General features: G+C 45.8%; 4 protein-coding genes across 7 annotated transcripts; 1 reads left to right on the plus strand and 3 right to left on the minus strand.

Annotated features, from left to right (window-relative positions):
• Positions 1-723: 723 nt before the first annotated feature.
• On the plus strand, positions 724-10,899 carry LOC108025303 (Y+L amino acid transporter 2). Of its 4 annotated transcripts, none has more exons than XM_050889261.1 (10): positions 724-900; positions 6,105-6,430; positions 6,945-7,191; positions 8,022-8,095; positions 8,161-8,306; positions 8,389-8,603; positions 8,667-8,896; positions 8,953-9,205; positions 9,304-9,365; positions 9,596-10,899. In XM_050889261.1, the coding sequence occupies exons 2-10, from the start codon at positions 6,140-6,142 to the stop codon at positions 9,596-9,598; spliced, it is 1,521 nt and encodes a 506-aa protein (XP_050745218.1). In that variant the 5' UTR covers positions 724-900; positions 6,105-6,139; the 3' UTR covers positions 9,599-10,899. The 4 variants fall into 4 exon arrangements, with proteins under 4 accessions (XP_050745218.1, XP_016951190.1, XP_050745216.1 ...); XM_017095701.3 differs by lacking the exon at positions 724-900 and adding an exon at positions 3,172-3,318; XM_050889259.1 differs by lacking the exon at positions 724-900 and adding an exon at positions 3,189-3,268.
• On the minus strand, positions 10,873-12,456 carry LOC108025304 (uncharacterized). The gene has a single exon (XM_017095702.2). The coding sequence runs from the start codon at positions 12,454-12,456 to the stop codon at positions 10,975-10,977; it is 1,482 nt and encodes a 493-aa protein (XP_016951191.1). The 3' UTR covers positions 10,873-10,974.
• A 98-nt stretch (positions 12,457-12,554) lies between these two features.
• Positions 12,555-13,925, minus strand: LOC108024998 (uncharacterized). The gene is made up of 2 exons (XM_050889263.1): positions 12,975-13,925; positions 12,555-12,924 (listed from the first exon to the last, which is right to left on the minus strand). The coding sequence occupies exons 1-2, from the start codon at positions 13,887-13,889 to the stop codon at positions 12,658-12,660; spliced, it is 1,182 nt and encodes a 393-aa protein (XP_050745220.1). The 5' UTR covers positions 13,890-13,925; the 3' UTR covers positions 12,555-12,657.
• A 174-nt stretch (positions 13,926-14,099) lies between these two features.
• Positions 14,100-15,840, minus strand: LOC108025302 (UDP-glucosyltransferase 2). The gene is made up of 2 exons (XM_044092033.2): positions 15,593-15,840; positions 14,100-15,522 (listed from the first exon to the last, which is right to left on the minus strand). The coding sequence occupies exons 1-2, from the start codon at positions 15,837-15,839 to the stop codon at positions 14,192-14,194; spliced, it is 1,578 nt and encodes a 525-aa protein (XP_043947968.1). The 5' UTR covers position 15,840; the 3' UTR covers positions 14,100-14,191.
• Positions 15,841-15,914: the final 74 nt, after the last annotated feature.

Here is a 15,914-nt window from a genome sequence, read left to right on the forward strand (position 1 = left end):
TGATTTTTGTTTGATCCTTTGTTCGTCAGGGAAGCAAGCCAACTCTTTGGGAAAAAACTAATTTTTGTATTTTAACGACTATCCAATTGCTGCATAAAAAGCATTCGTTACTATTGAAATCACACCTCCGGAAGCTGTCTGAGCTTTATAAAAATATTTTTAAAAATCGCACGACCCTCTGTTGTAAAGCTCTTTCAGGACATGCGCAGCAGGACTCCGCTGACCTTGAGTACAACAAGAAGCACGACAATCCCCGAGAGCAGCAACTCAAAGAACGTTGGGCCAAGCCGAAAATTTATGCGCGGGCCACAAAAGGCATTTGAATCGGCAGTCGCCGTGAACGTGAGACGACGTCGACTCATAAAAACCCAAAAAAGGGAGAGAAAAATCCCAGGAACACGAGGGCCTGGCATAATTTGAAAGACCAAGCCCCGATGACCAACCTCTAAGAACCCAAGAACCTCAGAGAACCCTTGATAAACGCCGGGGGTTGAGCGCTGCCTTTGGCTGCGAAGTGTGTAATTTGCAGTTCGCGAAAGGTTCTCAAAAACGTGGTCCGCCGAAGGCCACGGCTCCTGCTCTCGAGGAGAGTTTTATCGGTATACGGGGGAATGGAATTCTGTACCCCGAAGATTGCTCTCTCGCTTTCCGGCGATGCTGTAACCACGAACTGCCCGTCAGTAGAACGCGAACTGTGGCCACGAAAACCAAACGGGTCTTGTACATTACCTATATTTTGCCTCATCGCACAGCGTAAATTGACAGAAAAATACTATTTCCCAGCGCTAACAAATACTTCAGCTGATAGTGTTCCTAAAATGCGTAGAACTCGTCTGTTTTAGCTGAAAGTGCTTATAGGTGGTTCTCGAGTCGCAGCAAAAAATCAATTAAAATTTGTGTGTAAGTATGCCACAGAATCCGTGACATTTTGTCTTTGGCTGCCCCTTCAGTGGGCTATTTTTGGCCAGCACGTCACAACTGGCACTCCCTGACGTCACAACCACCCACGTGAACAGCTTCCGAGAGCCTTGCCAGACACTTTGGCGCCGCTTTTCATGGCTAATAAGGTGTTACCTATGTATCGCCACGAGTCTGATGCAATGGCGACCTGCGATTTGGTCAGATTCGTCACGGATCGCTAGATAGTACTTGGAATGCCAGCCACGTCGATAAGTACTTGGGCTTAGAGTCGGTCTCGAAATTAATGGGCCTCGTTCGACGGTGGAGACATAATCCCACGGCCCGCCTATTCCGGAAAGGTGTGTTTTCTCGACTTATTGGCTCTTGGCACGCCGGTAGTGTAGGTATCAAATGCTCACTTTGCTCCTTTGGCCAGTTCAACGCCTCAAAAAGTGGGATAAGCCCTTGGCCTTGACAGAGAGCCTGAAATTTATGGGCATCCGCGAGATGCATCACGAAAATGTAATTTAATAAAAGCGCGCAATTGTTTTCTGAGCTCGAAAGCCGCAATTCGTCAAGCCGAACCGATGTCAGAGATTAAGAATTATGAGCGCAATTGATAAGGCATCAAGCCAAGTAAAATATCAATTAATGGCGATGATTGGCAATTTTCGGAGAAAGATTTGTACAAACTACTTTTAATATTTAAAATTGTATTATAATATATTAGAACTATATATTTTACTTTTAACACAAGCTGAAGAGTGGCCATTTCGATCCGCTGATTGAACTCAGAATTATATTCGACTTTCAGACTTAGTAAACCAATTGACTTACGAGTTGTGCAGCTCCTAAAGCGCCACACTTCATGACGAGATTTAATCTAATAAGTTGATCGCGCTGAGAAATACCTTCCAATGACGTCGGGGGACGCATTGTCGTTAATTCGGGATAATATACACAAATTGCTAATAAAGGGGAGATTAAGCAACCCGATGATGGGCATTTAGCAGTTTGGGAACCAAAAACCAGCCGTGGCATCGATCTCAAATAATATCGGCAGTCAAATCATCAAAAGCTGGATATCATCAGCCTTTGTTTCGTTGGTCAACAAACTCGAATGGCCCGGAGCGAAATTAAGGTTGAAGTAACGCTGAAAGGCGGCAAACATGCTCGGTAATACAAGTTATTTAAATAAATTCTGCTGGGAAATGGCAGACGCGTCGCCTTTGTGCTTCAGTTGGCGACAGATTGCGGAGACTTTGAATGTGCTTTGAGTGCTTCGAATTAAGTCATTTGTGTGGATGTGGATGCAGCAAAGTCGCCGGCTTTGTACGGATACATTCAATTATAGATCGGGCGAGTGGGCAGCCAGGAATAGATTTGAATATTCGCGCGAAAATCAGAGCTTCTTATGTCCAATTTGCATTTCCAAGCTACGAAGCAGCCTACGTGTGAGCGCGGAAAGATACACGGCAAAAGATACTTTTGTATCGCAAAGGGTACTTGGGTTCTGGTACCCAAAGATTGTTACCGCTGAGTAAACATGCCGAAGACCTTCAGTCAAATTGCTTTTGTTCTTGGGCTTGTCCCTGTGTATCTGCTAGATAAAAGCCAGCGTGTTTCATTTTCCGCCTGCCAAACACAGGGCAAACTGAAGAAATGAGAACCATTTTTCGGCAAGCACCGAGAATCGCTGTCGAAAGGCCAAAAAACCGAAAAAGCAAAAGGTACAACCACGATCATGGGAACAAACAAAACGCGGCGTCAAAAACTTGTTTTGGAGAAATTACAAATTCAGAAAACACAGATTGCCGGTTAGAAACAAGCGAGCCTCTCAAGCGAACATCGAGCAGGTTCGAAGTAGCGCTAAGCCGAGCTTTTGTGGATTTTCAGATATCTGAAACTTTCTTTCTTTTCATACAGAACCATCTCTTTTATTACAACAAAATATTTTACAATACCTAACTTTTTTGACGTTCTTGATTTCGATATCTTTTTTTAAATTAAATATAATTCATTAAATCTGAATAAATCTAAATCTCATGTATCTAAAATATGAAGAATAAACACATAAATGTATCTTATCATATTAAGGTGGCTCAAGTTAATGGTTAAAGAATTTCATTAAATCCACTTAATTATTTTATAAAAAGCTTTTCAAAGCTCCAGTTTCTCTCTGTGCACGGGAGTGTAGGGGATTTCGCAACACCGACCATCCCCGAACCCGATTAACCTCTGGCTGAGATTTCCGGAGCGAAGATGCCTCGGAGCGCATGGAACCGCCGGTGGTTGTCAGTCTGCTTTATCCGCTGACTGCGTGCGGTTCTCGTTCTCCGGCGCAACTTGTTGGCAACTGGAAATATCAGTTAGTAAGCCCTCTTGGTTCACGGAAAAGTGCTCGGCCCTCTTGAGCAGGTAGCTAGGCCTAATCGCCTCTTAGTGCTTACTTCACAGCGTTAGTCAAATGGCATTCAAATTACGTAGATAAAATATGTTTGCTCTGTGGGAGCAACACTTGTGTTTGTGATTAAACGCGCAAGAAAAAGACAATAAAAATTCCATCAAAATTAAAAAAGGTGTTAATAAAATGGAAAACAACAGTGGTGAAACACAAATTCAAATTAAAAGGCGTGATGCGATTTTGGCAACTCATAAAAGCGCTATTAAGAACTGCCTGCAGCAATTTATGTGTGCAGATCTGTTATATATTCCAAATACCCGAATGTTCAATTCTTGTTTAAAGTATATATTTAGAATTGGCTCTGAGTGAACGACTAACTCGGACCTGTTGATAATCGAGCCGGTTTCCTCTTATTTTGATTTTTGTGAATCAAACGAAATTCTCTATGGACCCTGATAAGAATTAGTTGGTTGAGATGTTGTTGGTGATAGCATAATCAGTTTTGTAGCCGGAATTGGGAATTCATTTAGAAAAACAAAATGGAAGCATAGCTAGCGTTAGAAAAAACATTTCAATCTGATTATAATTATCTCGTTAATAATATTAATGCCCTAATGCGCTTTTTCTGTGTCTCTTTGAAAGTAACTCCCCAGTACACCCATTATCCAATTATAATTGTGAAACAGATGGCCGCGTATGATATTTTGCCAGCGAAAAATCTAATTTTTCCACAATTAGCTTCAATTAGTTGATAGCCCAGGCTAACTATGGTTGTATTAGGCACTTGCCTCGAAACTGATAGCCCACCAGAACAGTGATTTATGTGGACTATACAGTGCCGAATTCTGTTTACTATACCGAAATTAATGGATTTCGTTAGTTCTTTGTGGCACTGCGTTTGTTTACGCCTCAGGTGCGCGCACGAACGCCATTTCGATGAATCAATAGTGCTTTGTGTCTAGATTTGTGCATTAATTAGGTCAGGTAAATGGTAGCTGTGGGGCGAAGAGCTAATTGCCCTGGAGGAGCTAATGGCAATGCCTTTCACGCGTAAAATATACCCCCTGCTGGCGAAATGACTAAGCCGTGATGCAAGCCCAGTTGCATTGTGAATTCCAAAGATGTAATTCAGTTTTTTCCCGCTCGGATTTCACTGGAATTCCGCACTAAATAATTGGAATAGCCCGAATACCGATACTCCATTACAATACATAATCTATTCGCGGCGAGACCCGGAGTAATTGTATCTTTTCGGCCGTTTTCACTCCGTTCGGCTTGGCTGGCCAACTGGTAAGCCAAGAATATCCAACCTCAGATGGCCAATTAGCAGGCGAGGGTTATAGATCCGATAGATCTGGTGCTCATTAGTTTTTTCACCTGTTTGTTTTGCTTGAGCCATTCTGCCAGTTGTTCCAAACTGAATCACACGTCGTATTATTGTTTGTTGTTCTCGCCCCTCGATGCCATGCTAATTTATGCAAAGCGTGGGTCCAGTACCGGCCCCTGCTTTCGCTTTGAGGAAGTCGCCCTCCCCTCAGCCACCTGGTGTATGGTATACTAAGGTAAACAATTGGCGTGACCTAATCTCATAAGTGGGCGGGCACTTCCTCGGCTTTGTTTCGAGTTCACAGGCCCACACGTGCCTCTTTTTGAGGCTTATCAATCAATCTTCAGGCTCCGTCAAACTTTTCCGCCGAAAGGAATGGCTATATTATAATTTTGTGGGTTTAACGAACTCCAGTCCATTGCTTCCTCATCATGTAATGAAGTCACGGCTGATTGTAGGATGATGACGGACAATTAAATATCTCAGCTGCATTACACATATACTTCAAAGATTAAAATAAAAAATACACTTGTTAAAAATAATACATTTTATTATCAAATTTAGAGACTTTTTTCTCCGTGCAAATAATACTGTAAAAGCTGCTGCCCGAAATGCGAACATAAAAGTCAAGGTAAAAGTAGAGCAGGCTTTTTTCTTCAGCCAATGACCTTTAATTACCTTTCACTCAAAAAAAGAGGGAAGGGATCGTGAAAGGGAGAACTAAGTTCAGAGGCGTTGCCTTGGGAATTCGCAGGCTGAGATTATGAAACGTCTGGCAAACACTTTGCGAAACATTAAAAAACATCTGATAAAACGCAGACGTTGCTCAAGCACAACTTGCGCATAATCTAGAATTTAATATTAAGATTGAATTTCCTCTTTTCGCAATTAGCACGCCATTGCTCAAAGTCAGTGGCAGAGCCGCGAATTCCCCTCCGGAGACAAATGAATAATTAGCAGCATTAGGAAAGCCAGTTCATTAGCTAAGAGATAAGTGAATCGAGTAAAATACTTTTTCTTTTAAGCACTGTTCAGATAATATACTAAGCTGAAAAGATTGACTATAAATAGACCTAGGAGCAACTAAACACGTGTAATTTATGGATCTATAAAGCCATATTGTAAACAATCATCATGTAATTAATCGATGGGGGATAGGTTCTACAAAAAGTCAAAGGTGTGGGGTGGTTCACTTATTATGACTAGCAAAACATTTCGTGGAACCCAAAAAGAATGATTAATGAATGATTATTATTAGTAAGAAATTCAAACCAAATACATTTTGATTTGTTTTTTTGAGATACCCCACGAAGAACAACCGATTGAGTAAACTTTTTCTTGTTTTGTTAAGCATCCCATGGAGAGCAATTCATTAGAAGATTATTGACCTAATATCTAACTCAGAAAATAGGTGGTTTTGCTCTTGGATCACATTTTTGTAAATATTGGTAATTTCCTTTTTATATTTTCCAGGAATCTTGTAATATCCGAATCGCATTGCTGACAGCATGGAAACGGAGTCCCTGAACCGCAAGAACTCCTCGCGGAAGAGTTCGATCGTGAATGGCAACGGAGATGCCTCTGCCAAGTTGACCAACGGCGACGCGGATGGCGGCGACGGAGGCGGCGGGGGGGAGGTGACCCTGAAGGCCAAGATGAGCCTGCTCAACGGGTGCACCGTCATCGTGGGCTCCATCATCGGGTCGGGCATCTTCGTGTCGCCCACGGGCGTGCTGATGTACACGGGCAGCGTCAACCTGGCCCTCATCGTTTGGGTCATTTCCGGACTCTTCTCGATGGTGAGTGATTGAGCCCATAAATTCCCACAACCTGATATGCAAATGGGAGTAGGGCACTCGATAGCCCAGACACCTGTTGCCTCTTGAGCCAGGTGTAAATTGCGCTGCGGTAAATAACAGCTGGGTGGGCTAGAGTGGGGGTATCGAGTGGGTGCAACTGGGAAGGGACTTTCTTGTTCAATTACGAATGCTGGCAGAGTGCCACTGCCACGCTTAATGAAATTATTGAAATTCCTGCACCCAATCCAAGCGCCCAACCGCCCAACCACCCAACCACCCTACCACCCACACACCCACTCGAAGGCACGCACACAAACATGACAAGTTCGTGTCAAGCGCAGGAAATGCGGCTTCAATAAAATTGCGTATACGCAGTGGTGCTGGTGACAGATGACAGCGATTGAGCACTCCTACAGCACTTTAAAATTTAAAATGAAATCGAAAAAGTACCTCTTATATCTTTAAACTGATTGCTGTATAACGTTTTATACTTTGCTATATAAAAACCTTTTAGGTGGGTGCCTATTGCTACGCCGAGTTGGGAACAATGATCACCAAGTCGGGAGCTGACTACGCCTACATCATGGAGACCTTCGGACCCTTCATGGCCTTCATCCGCCTTTGGATCGAGTGCATGATCGTGCGACCCTGCTCGCAGGCCATCGTGGCCCTCACCTTCAGCACCTACGTCCTGAAGCCGTTCTTCCCGGAGTGCTCTCCTCCAGAGGACTCGGCCCGCCTGCTCGCCGTCTGTTGCATACGTGAGTTTCATTGGGGCTCCAACATGCTTTATTTGTTTACGGGCGGAAGAACCTCTCCTGGAGCGCAATCTCTGCACTCGCGTACTTGACCCATAGATTAGAAACAATTAAAATGCATCCCCCGAGTAGCAGGCAAATAAACTCGCTGGAAGAGTTTGCCATATGCGTCACGCTTATCAGTGTGCCAGAATGGGAGTGTTTTGTTTTGATTTCAGCTTGGAAACAAATTCAGATTGACCAATTATAAATACATTCTTTCTGAGGAAGAGTTCTGACGAATAAATAATTATCAAATTTATATTACTTATCCACTCATATGTGGGTAAGTAAATGCAATTGAGTGCTTAAAATGGAACTGAAGGATGAAACTGCATAAAAGATAATAAAATAATTACTAATTTACATTGTTTATCTTATATTTTGGTACTTGTAAAGTTGAGTAACGTTGAATTCTTAAAAATAAATGAGTGTCAAATGGCCAGTCACTTCCCCGCACAGTTTAAAGTTTCCAACGCCCAAACCCACTTGTTGATAGCCGGCGTTTCCCCGAAGCCCATGTAATAGTATTAATACTGATTTAATTGTGCGGAATCAAGTGCGTTTGCTTGAGACAATAGCGCGGGCAATAAATAACGAGTTGTCACATTGTCAGATGAAAATCCTCGCGCTATTACATCACCCTCATGGGTCGTTCGCATCTCGGGTCTTATATCTTCGGCGTGACTCCAAAGTCGTGATGGGCCCGGGTGCTGGGGCTCGAATGTGGGTTAGGCGGCCTTCTCAATACATATTTTCCATATAGTTTTCCATTTTCCCCGTTTACTTTGCAGTCGTGCTAACCCTAATCAACTGCTGGGACGTGAAATGGGCCACCGCTGTGCAGGATATCTTTACATATGCGAAAGTAAGTCGGTTAGATTGTTTTCCATGCGCTAAAAGGCTGACCATTTGTCTCTCCCCATTACCCAGCTGCTGGCCCTGTTTATCATCATTGCCACTGGCATTTACCAACTGTATCTCGGCAATACGCAGTACTTTACGTTCGAGAACACGGACACAAAAGTCACCTCCATCGCTTTGTCCTTCTACTCGGGACTCTTTGCCTACAATGGATGGTAAGAGGATTACTGGGGACATCGGGGGCACTGGAGACACTGGGCCCTTACTAATTGGATTTGTTTGCCTTGCTGTCGACAGGAATTACTTGAACTTCATCATTGAGGAGCTGAAGGATCCCGTCAAGAATCTGCCCCGCGCCATTGCCATCAGCTGCACCCTGGTGACCATTGTCTATGTGATGGCGAATGTGTCCTTCTACACCATCCTGTCGCCGGACGAGGTCATGGGCTCCTCGGCCGTGGCGGTGACCTATGCGGAGCGGGCCTTCGGCATGCTGGCCTGGACCATCCCAGGTGGGTTGACCTTATGAGCTGCTGTTATAGGTTAGTTCCTTATGGCTTGCCTTGACTTTCCAGTCTTTGTGGCCCTCTCCACCTTCGGTGCTGTGAACGGCATTCTGCTGACCTCCTCCCGACTCTTCTATGCCGGAGCCAACAACGGACAGATGCCCGAGATCCTCACCATGATCCAGATCCAGAGATTCACCCCCACCCCCGCCGTCCTGGCCATGGCCTTGCTCTCCATGTTGTACCTCACCGTGTCGGACATCTTCGCCCTGATTAACTACGTGGGCTTCGCCACTTGGGTGAGTTTGGTAATATCCATTGGTAAGTCCCTAAGTAACCAAATACACCTCCCCAGTTGAGCATTGGCGTGGCTGTTCTGTGCCTGCCCTGGCTGAGGTGGGCCCAGCCCAATCTGCCGCGTCCCATCCGAGTGCCCATGGTGTTCCCCATTGTCTATCTGATCGCCACCATGTTCGTGACCGTGGTGCCCATGTACGCCAGCCCCATCGAGACTGGGTACGGCATCCTGATGATCCTGTCCAGCATACCCGTCTACCTGGTGTTCATCGCCTGGAAGAACAAGCCCATCTGGTTCCAGAAGACCATGGGTAAGTGGGCCAGCCCCTTCTCACACACGAGAGCCGCTTCCTTCCTGTTGATTTTCACTTATTCACGCTGTGATCCCCACCCATTTTTGATATTCTAGGCGGACTGACACAAGTTCTACAGAAACTGATGATGGTTGTGCGTCCCAAAGCGGCGTCAAAGGTTTTTAAGTTTGCTATTTTATCCTAGTTTTACCTCGGTTAACCATTCGACTCACCTGCCTGCCTTTCGATTCAGCACTAATCTCTAGAAGAGTTGATAACTCCACTAACGTACCACAAGTCTTGCACCCTCAAACTTTACTTTGCACCCCTAACTCTAGCTGATATGGTAGATTAACATATTACAAACAACTAACAACTAATCTGGCTTTTGTTTTCTTTACCTTCCAGTAAGCCTCACTCGTTTCCTACAGAAAATGCTCATGGTACTCGGAAAGCAGACGAAACCAGCTCAGGTGTAAAAAGTAGAAAGGACCTTCGGGGAACACAGCAGAGATTAGTTTTCAAGTTAGCCAGGAGCAGAGAAAAGCATTTAAGCACACATTCGATTGCATGATGCATTATATAGACAACGTAAACGCTTTTGTGTAGCCAACCAATGATATACAACAAAACACACGAAATTTCTGCCAGCTTCTGGGCGATAATACGAAATATACTATATATATTTTTATATACACACGTAAGTCTTAAGTTGAAACTGAAGCAAGGCCCAGTGTCCAGCAGGTCTACGAGGTAGGGCCCGATGAAGGTTCAGCTCTGGATCCGCACTTATGGAAAGACTGTGGAACACAAAGGGAAATTACAAGGAATTATTGGGTGTCCAGAGCTGAGCTTCAATTGGGTCCTTCGAATTTGGCATTTTAGGAGAGCTGTGCAAGCAGAACGAGTCTTTTACGATTTTCGAGTATTCTCAAGAAGGTGAAGCCCCGCAAAAAGCTACTGTTTAATTCACGTCGAAACTAGTTTTTAAAACATTTAGGAACCACGCTCTAGGCCTGGCCTTGAAGTAGAGGAGCTAGGAGAACGCTTGAACATACTCAACGGAAGGATCTACAGAGTTAATTTTAAACCTATCCATCATGAACATCCAGAGCACATTTGATTACATTGATTTAAGAGAGTCTAGCTTAAGCGGCACTGCAGTTCTATTTCATTTACTTAAGTCCAAAACTACCTTTAGGTTGCTCAGTTTAGGTTTCACCCGTGCATCGTAGGGAGTGCTACCTGTACAAATCGACAGAATACAAAACCATCGCCCAATGCACATATCCAACAAAACGAAGATTTAACGTGTTGAACGAGAACAGGAACATTGCCAACGTACATATTAAATATATCGAGAGTAACACTATATGCAAGTTGTTGTCTAGTTACGAAAACCAATCGTATCGAACCCAATCGATGTAGCATTGATTTAAGCATTCATTAGTTGTTGTTGCTTTCAGTGTTCGGCACTAAGTGTTATTCATATAAAATATTATTGCCTATTTAGCATTCAACTATTTAACTGTTACACACATACGAAATTGGAGCCGCAGCTGGGGAATCTGTTTAACTACTACGAAACATATTGTTGACAATAATAACGTATTTATATATAAATGTATATTATATTAAATGTATACCCCTAAAAACCTGTCTTTCTGGAAGTAAGAACGATCAAGTAAAGCAAATCGACCATTGAACATTTATTCTTCGAGGCTTTCACTGGGGAAAAGGAGTTTCACTAGACTTCACGGGTGCCACGGTGACATTTAGTTAAACTTCTAGTCCCCGGAAATGCTGGAGTCCGGCGTACTGATGTACTGAATCAAGCCCAGTCGCAGGTTCTCGACCTCCCTGTGCCTGAGGGCCTTCTCCGCCTCCGACAGCTCGTAGTTCTTGGTGCTGATGTAGACCTTCAAAGGGGGGGCGAAGGTGGTTTTCTCCGCCTCTGTTTCGAGTCTGTTGAACTCCTTCTTCAAGACGGAGTAGACTTTCCTGGAGGAGTCCACTTCCCTGGGTGGCCTTTGCAGCCTGGCTCCATCGCCACCACTCTCATCGATCTCCTCCCCCGGGTCTTGGTTGATGGATCTAATCTCACTGCGCAGGTCCAAGCTTTTCCGCCTATATAGATCCACAAGATGCTGCTCCATGGCCAGTTTTAGCTCCGCAAACTTGGAGTCTATGCGACCGTACCAGTAGGCCAGCCCATTGTAGTCCTCGTGAGAGAACTTGGCAGTGCGACGCCAATGGGCTAGGGATACATCAGGCACTAATCTCACAGAGCTGCGCGTTCCAGAGGCCCTGCCTAGCTTGCTCAAGTTGATAGAGCTCTGCGAGACTGATTTCGGTTCCGATTTAGCAAGTAATTTTCGGCACTTCTCCAGGGATCCAAAGGCTAAGGCCGCCAGCTTCAAGATCTTGCGCCTCGAATCACTTTGATCGGGAGCCATGGGCACTTCAAACAAGACCACTGCACAGTTGGGGCTCCTGAAGTCAAAGGACTCCTTCAAGCAATCGTTCAGAAGGGTGCTGCCACTTGGCCTGCCCTGTGGCAAATTCGTAAAGAACTCGCCCAAGTCGGGTCGGCTTTCGCTGCCGAAGATGTGGAACATTGAGAGACGAACCCTGTGCTGCAGGGCCAAGCTATCCCGGAAGACAAACTCAAAGTCCAGATAGTCATCGCCGATCCCACGACCTCTTATGGAGGTAAGGTCATTGGTCAGCCACTGGAACAGATCCCTGGTGCTCGAAACACTCTTTCCGCAGGGTGTGACCCTTCGTCGATTGGGAACCGCAATGGGTTCCACCAGCATGTTGACCATGTCGAATTTTCGGACGTCAAAGTAGTCTATGCTGATTGACTTCAGGCGACAGCGCAGTTCCACCAACACCTTGTCCACTTCAGTTACCAAAAGGCGGGTCAAGAGGTTGGGGTTGTGGTTCCTCTGGCTTGTGATGCGCAGCAGACTCCCATGACGTCGGTGACGGAACATTTGCCCGATGAAATCGCTCAGATCCGCCCTGATGTGGCTCTCAAAGTCATGGCCAATGGCATCGAATTCCAGGAGACGGTAGTAGCGAGGAGGTTCCAGTCGGTTCCCAGGCCTAGCAGAGCTGTTTGGCATCCTCAGCAACACCGACTTGCTGTCCATGGGCCTGATGTCGTTCTCCAGACTTTGGTCATCCGCGTTACCACGTCGCTTGGGATCGGTAAGAACCACCAGCACTAGGTGGTTTTTTTTGGTCGCCGGGTGGCTGTTCATGGTCCGGAATTTTCCTTCTCTTTGGGTTAAACGTAATTTCGAAAACTAGAATTTTGATAGTCCAAAACTAGGTTATTTGAATCAAGACAGCTGGATCATTTCATTATTGGAGAGTATATTGTAGGCTAAAATAAGTACAGATGGTTACACACAAGACATTTTAAAGGAAGTAAACGACACATAGTAGAAGTAGAACCTTCCCTAGTTATTCTTGTCCACCAAATTATTTATGTGGTGCAGATTCGCCTGAGAAGACTGCAGGAAATGGCCAAATTCTGTATTGGCTGTCTGTTTAAGTAGCTCCTCGTACTGGGCCAGTTGGTCGTCGAAGCGTTGCCGATAGCTTTTCAGTTGCTCCGCCTTTTGGATGTACTGCATCAGACTGGCGTGGACCAGTCTAAAGCGATCTTGGATCTCCTGCTGTTGGTTCTCCAAGCGATTCAGGTGGGCATAGGAGCAGGTTGTTGGCTGAAAATAATGATAAGTGATGGTGGGCAGAGGAAGCAGAAGATACCGACCTGGGAATCAGAGTGGGAGGAACTCTGGCGGCTGACCAGATGGGCCAGACTGAGGAGCTGGGCGTTCTGTGCATCCACCTGGGAGTTGGTGGACACCACATGGAACATTACAGGCATGTACAATGACTGCCCGCGACTCCTGTTGGTCACATGCATCATGAAGTCAATGAGTTCGGTGGAAACTGCAGCGGGTTCAACTTGCTCATCATTAAAGTAGCCATGAAGCCCTCGCAGGGAGTCCACACTGAGCTCCTCCATGGCCACCAGAAGGATGGACAGTCGGACACGGAACCGGCTTCGCCTCTCCTCCGAGGACACCGTGTACTCCACCTCCAGGGCTTCGTGACCGGGTCCGGTGCTGAGTTGGGCCCGCATCCTGTACTGATTCAGGAGCCACAGCATCAGGCCATGGAGGTCGTCGAAGGCGCGCTCCACTTGCATGCTGTTTCCTTCGTCGTCCTCCAGAAGTTTCCTGAACCTCAACGCGCCCTGGTCCAGGTGAAGACCCTCGGCTTGCAGCACGGATCTCACCTGGATCACCAGGGTGTCCAGCAGCAACATAAGGTGGCACTCCCGCTTTGCCCTCAGGTGGACGAGGAAACCATCACGCCGCTTTCCAAAGAGAGTGTTCAGAAGGATGGGAATCTCCTGGCCACTCTCCCTCGTGCTCAGCACATCAAAGTGGAACTTTTGGGACATGATCAAGTGCGGCTTGGAGCTGTTTTGGCAGTAGAGCAGTCTAAGGCTGTGCTCGTCCAGAATGCTCACCTGGCCGCCATATTGGAAGCCCTGAGCCGACGCCTCTTGTCGCCTTCCGGATGCACAAGCTCCAGTAAAGACTGCTCCGGCGCGTTGCACTGGGTTTCCGGCGGTTTTGCTGTCACTCAACTGCACCACAGCTCGGACCTGCTCCATGATCTCAATTATAGTTACAAGAAAACTGAACACGAAAAGCAACTATTTGTGGGTACAAGACGAGAAAACACTGATCAAATCACCGTTAGGGTCGAGCTTTAATAAGCAGCATTCCGAAATTCAAACGATCCTGACAAGTCGAACTACCTGAAATTAAATACTTAAAGGTGATGGAAATACTTACATTTTGTAGGGTTAACATTTGAAAATACCAATAGAATATCTATATCTAAAGGTTTTTATTTAAGATGTAAAATTAACGTTTATGGGTGCAGAATATTTACGTAAGAGAATTAAAAATTTTATTGAACCTTTTTCTTTTGCTTACTTTGTTTGCTTGCAGTACAATGAAATTTTGCACAGGCTTTTACCACACAAAAGGCGAAAACTCCTAGGACAACTAAGAAGGCAACCATAAACGTGCCCAGGACATCCAGGCTGTGGTGTGTTATGAAGTCCAAGTGCCTGCCGGCCACTCGCATGTGGGCAGCTCCCTTGTGCCGAAGGACGTAGTGGGTCCACCAGATGGCCCTTTCCATGGGCTGCATGGGCTGATCCCGATGCCTGGCTGCCGCAGCCTGAGCCGCTTCCTGGAAGCTCTTATCCGTTAGCAGTCGCGTAATGGTCGAATTGAAGTCGTCCCTCGTCATTTCCTTCAGGTTAAGAACCAAACCCAGACCCATTCGCTTGACATGCTGCATGTTGAGGAACTGGTCTAAGAAGCAAGGCAGACCCAGCATGGGTTTTCCATGATAGATGCTCTCCACAGTGCTCAGCATTCCTCCGTGGGTTATAAAGAGTTTAACCTTGGGGTGGGCCAGAATGTCCTGCTGGGGGAACCATTTGCTGATGAAAACATTGGAAGGTTTTCCTGGCAATTGATCATCCTCGAACTTCCACAGGATTCGCTGTGGTAGGCCAGCAAAAGTTTTGAGCAGCACTCTTCGACGGTCCTCGGAAAGAGTTTTACTTTTGACATTGGTTCCGAGGGAAAAATAGATCACTCCAGGCTCACCAGCACCCTGGATAAAGTCCTCCAGCTCCGCAGGCAACGCCCTGGTATTCTGATCGACATGCAGTCCACCCACCTCGATCATATTCGGAACATAGGGGCGCGGAGGACCCAGTGTGAAGTGCTGGTTAACCAGGATCAGGGCAAAGTCTTGGGAGACCATAGATAGGGGCTTATCCTTAGCTGTAATAGGGAAGTACTTCCTATAGAGAGCCCTCTGCTCTTCCGCATGCCACCATTTGTAGTTGATCCAGGAAATGGTTCGTTCCACAAAATGCGCTAATCGTCCCCCAAATGTCTCCAAATCGTGAAGCTCAGGAGAAGGAGATTGGAGGTAGGAAATCGGTGAGACATTGCCCACTAGCTCGTCAATCTTCCAGTCTGCGCCATAGGAAGCCAGTCCAATAATCGGGGCCCCTAAGTGGGCCGCCAGACCGCTGATCACGTCCATCCTCCAAAGATCTACTATCACAAGATCGAAATGGGACCTCTTTGGGCCCAGAACCTCGCGACGCACTTCCTCGTTATTTAGCACTATTTTTGTGAGGTTCAGGGTGAGTTCGTTTATAAAATCATTGCGTCTCCAGGTGCTCTTGGGGGAGCTTGCGGATCTTATGACCTCTGAAAGGATGTTCGCCTAATGTTTTCAATCACATAATAAATAGTACTATAACAATTATAAGTGAATTACCTTCAATATTTTCAAACACCTCCGGAATAGGAATGTCGTGTATATTACTGATTGGCTCCTTCAGAGGAAAGGGATTGACGGTGGTTATTTCATGGCCCATAGAGGCCAACCTTTTCAGATAAGGTAAGGCAAAAAAGTAGTGCGAAGGACTGGGTACAGGAAACAAGGCCAGGATACGAGCACTTTCCAAATATCCCGGCAGAAGACACAGCAGTAAAAAGATCCGCACCATACTTCGATTAGGCATGTTCGCCCTGAAGATCAAAGGGAAGACTAAATAGCTCGGTTCGCCAACGAAAAATATAGTTTTCCCAACCGATAA

Source organism: Drosophila biarmipes, chromosome 3R (genome assembly GCF_025231255.1).
Source record: "Drosophila biarmipes strain raj3 chromosome 3R, RU_DBia_V1.1, whole genome shotgun sequence".
Lineage (NCBI taxonomy): Eukaryota > Metazoa > Arthropoda > Insecta > Diptera > Drosophilidae > Drosophila > Drosophila biarmipes.

Coding starts and splice junctions, on each gene's coding strand:
- LOC108025302 (XM_044092033.2), bottom strand. CDS start 15,839: ATGCCTAATCGAAGTATGGTGCGGATCTTTTTACTGCTGTGTCTTCTG. Junction 15,523..15,592: donor GGTGTTTGAAAATATTGAAG/GTAATTCACTTA, acceptor ACATCCTTTCAG/AGGTCATAAGATCCGCAAGC.
- LOC108025304 (XM_017095702.2), bottom strand. CDS start 12,456: ATGAACAGCCACCCGGCGACCAAAAAAAACCACCTAGTGCTGGTGGTT.
- LOC108024998 (XM_050889263.1), bottom strand. CDS start 13,889: ATGGAGCAGGTCCGAGCTGTGGTGCAGTTGAGTGACAGCAAAACCGCC. Junction 12,925..12,974: donor CCTCCCACTCTGATTCCCAG/GTCGGTATCTTC, acceptor CATTATTTTCAG/CCAACAACCTGCTCCTATGC.
- LOC108025303 (XM_050889261.1), top strand. CDS start 6,140: ATGGAAACGGAGTCCCTGAACCGCAAGAACTCCTCGCGGAAGAGTTCG. Junction 7,192..8,021: donor GCTCGCCGTCTGTTGCATAC/GTGAGTTTCATT, acceptor TTTACTTTGCAG/TCGTGCTAACCCTAATCAAC. Junction 8,604..8,666: donor GCTGGCCTGGACCATCCCAG/GTGGGTTGACCT, acceptor TTGACTTTCCAG/TCTTTGTGGCCCTCTCCACC.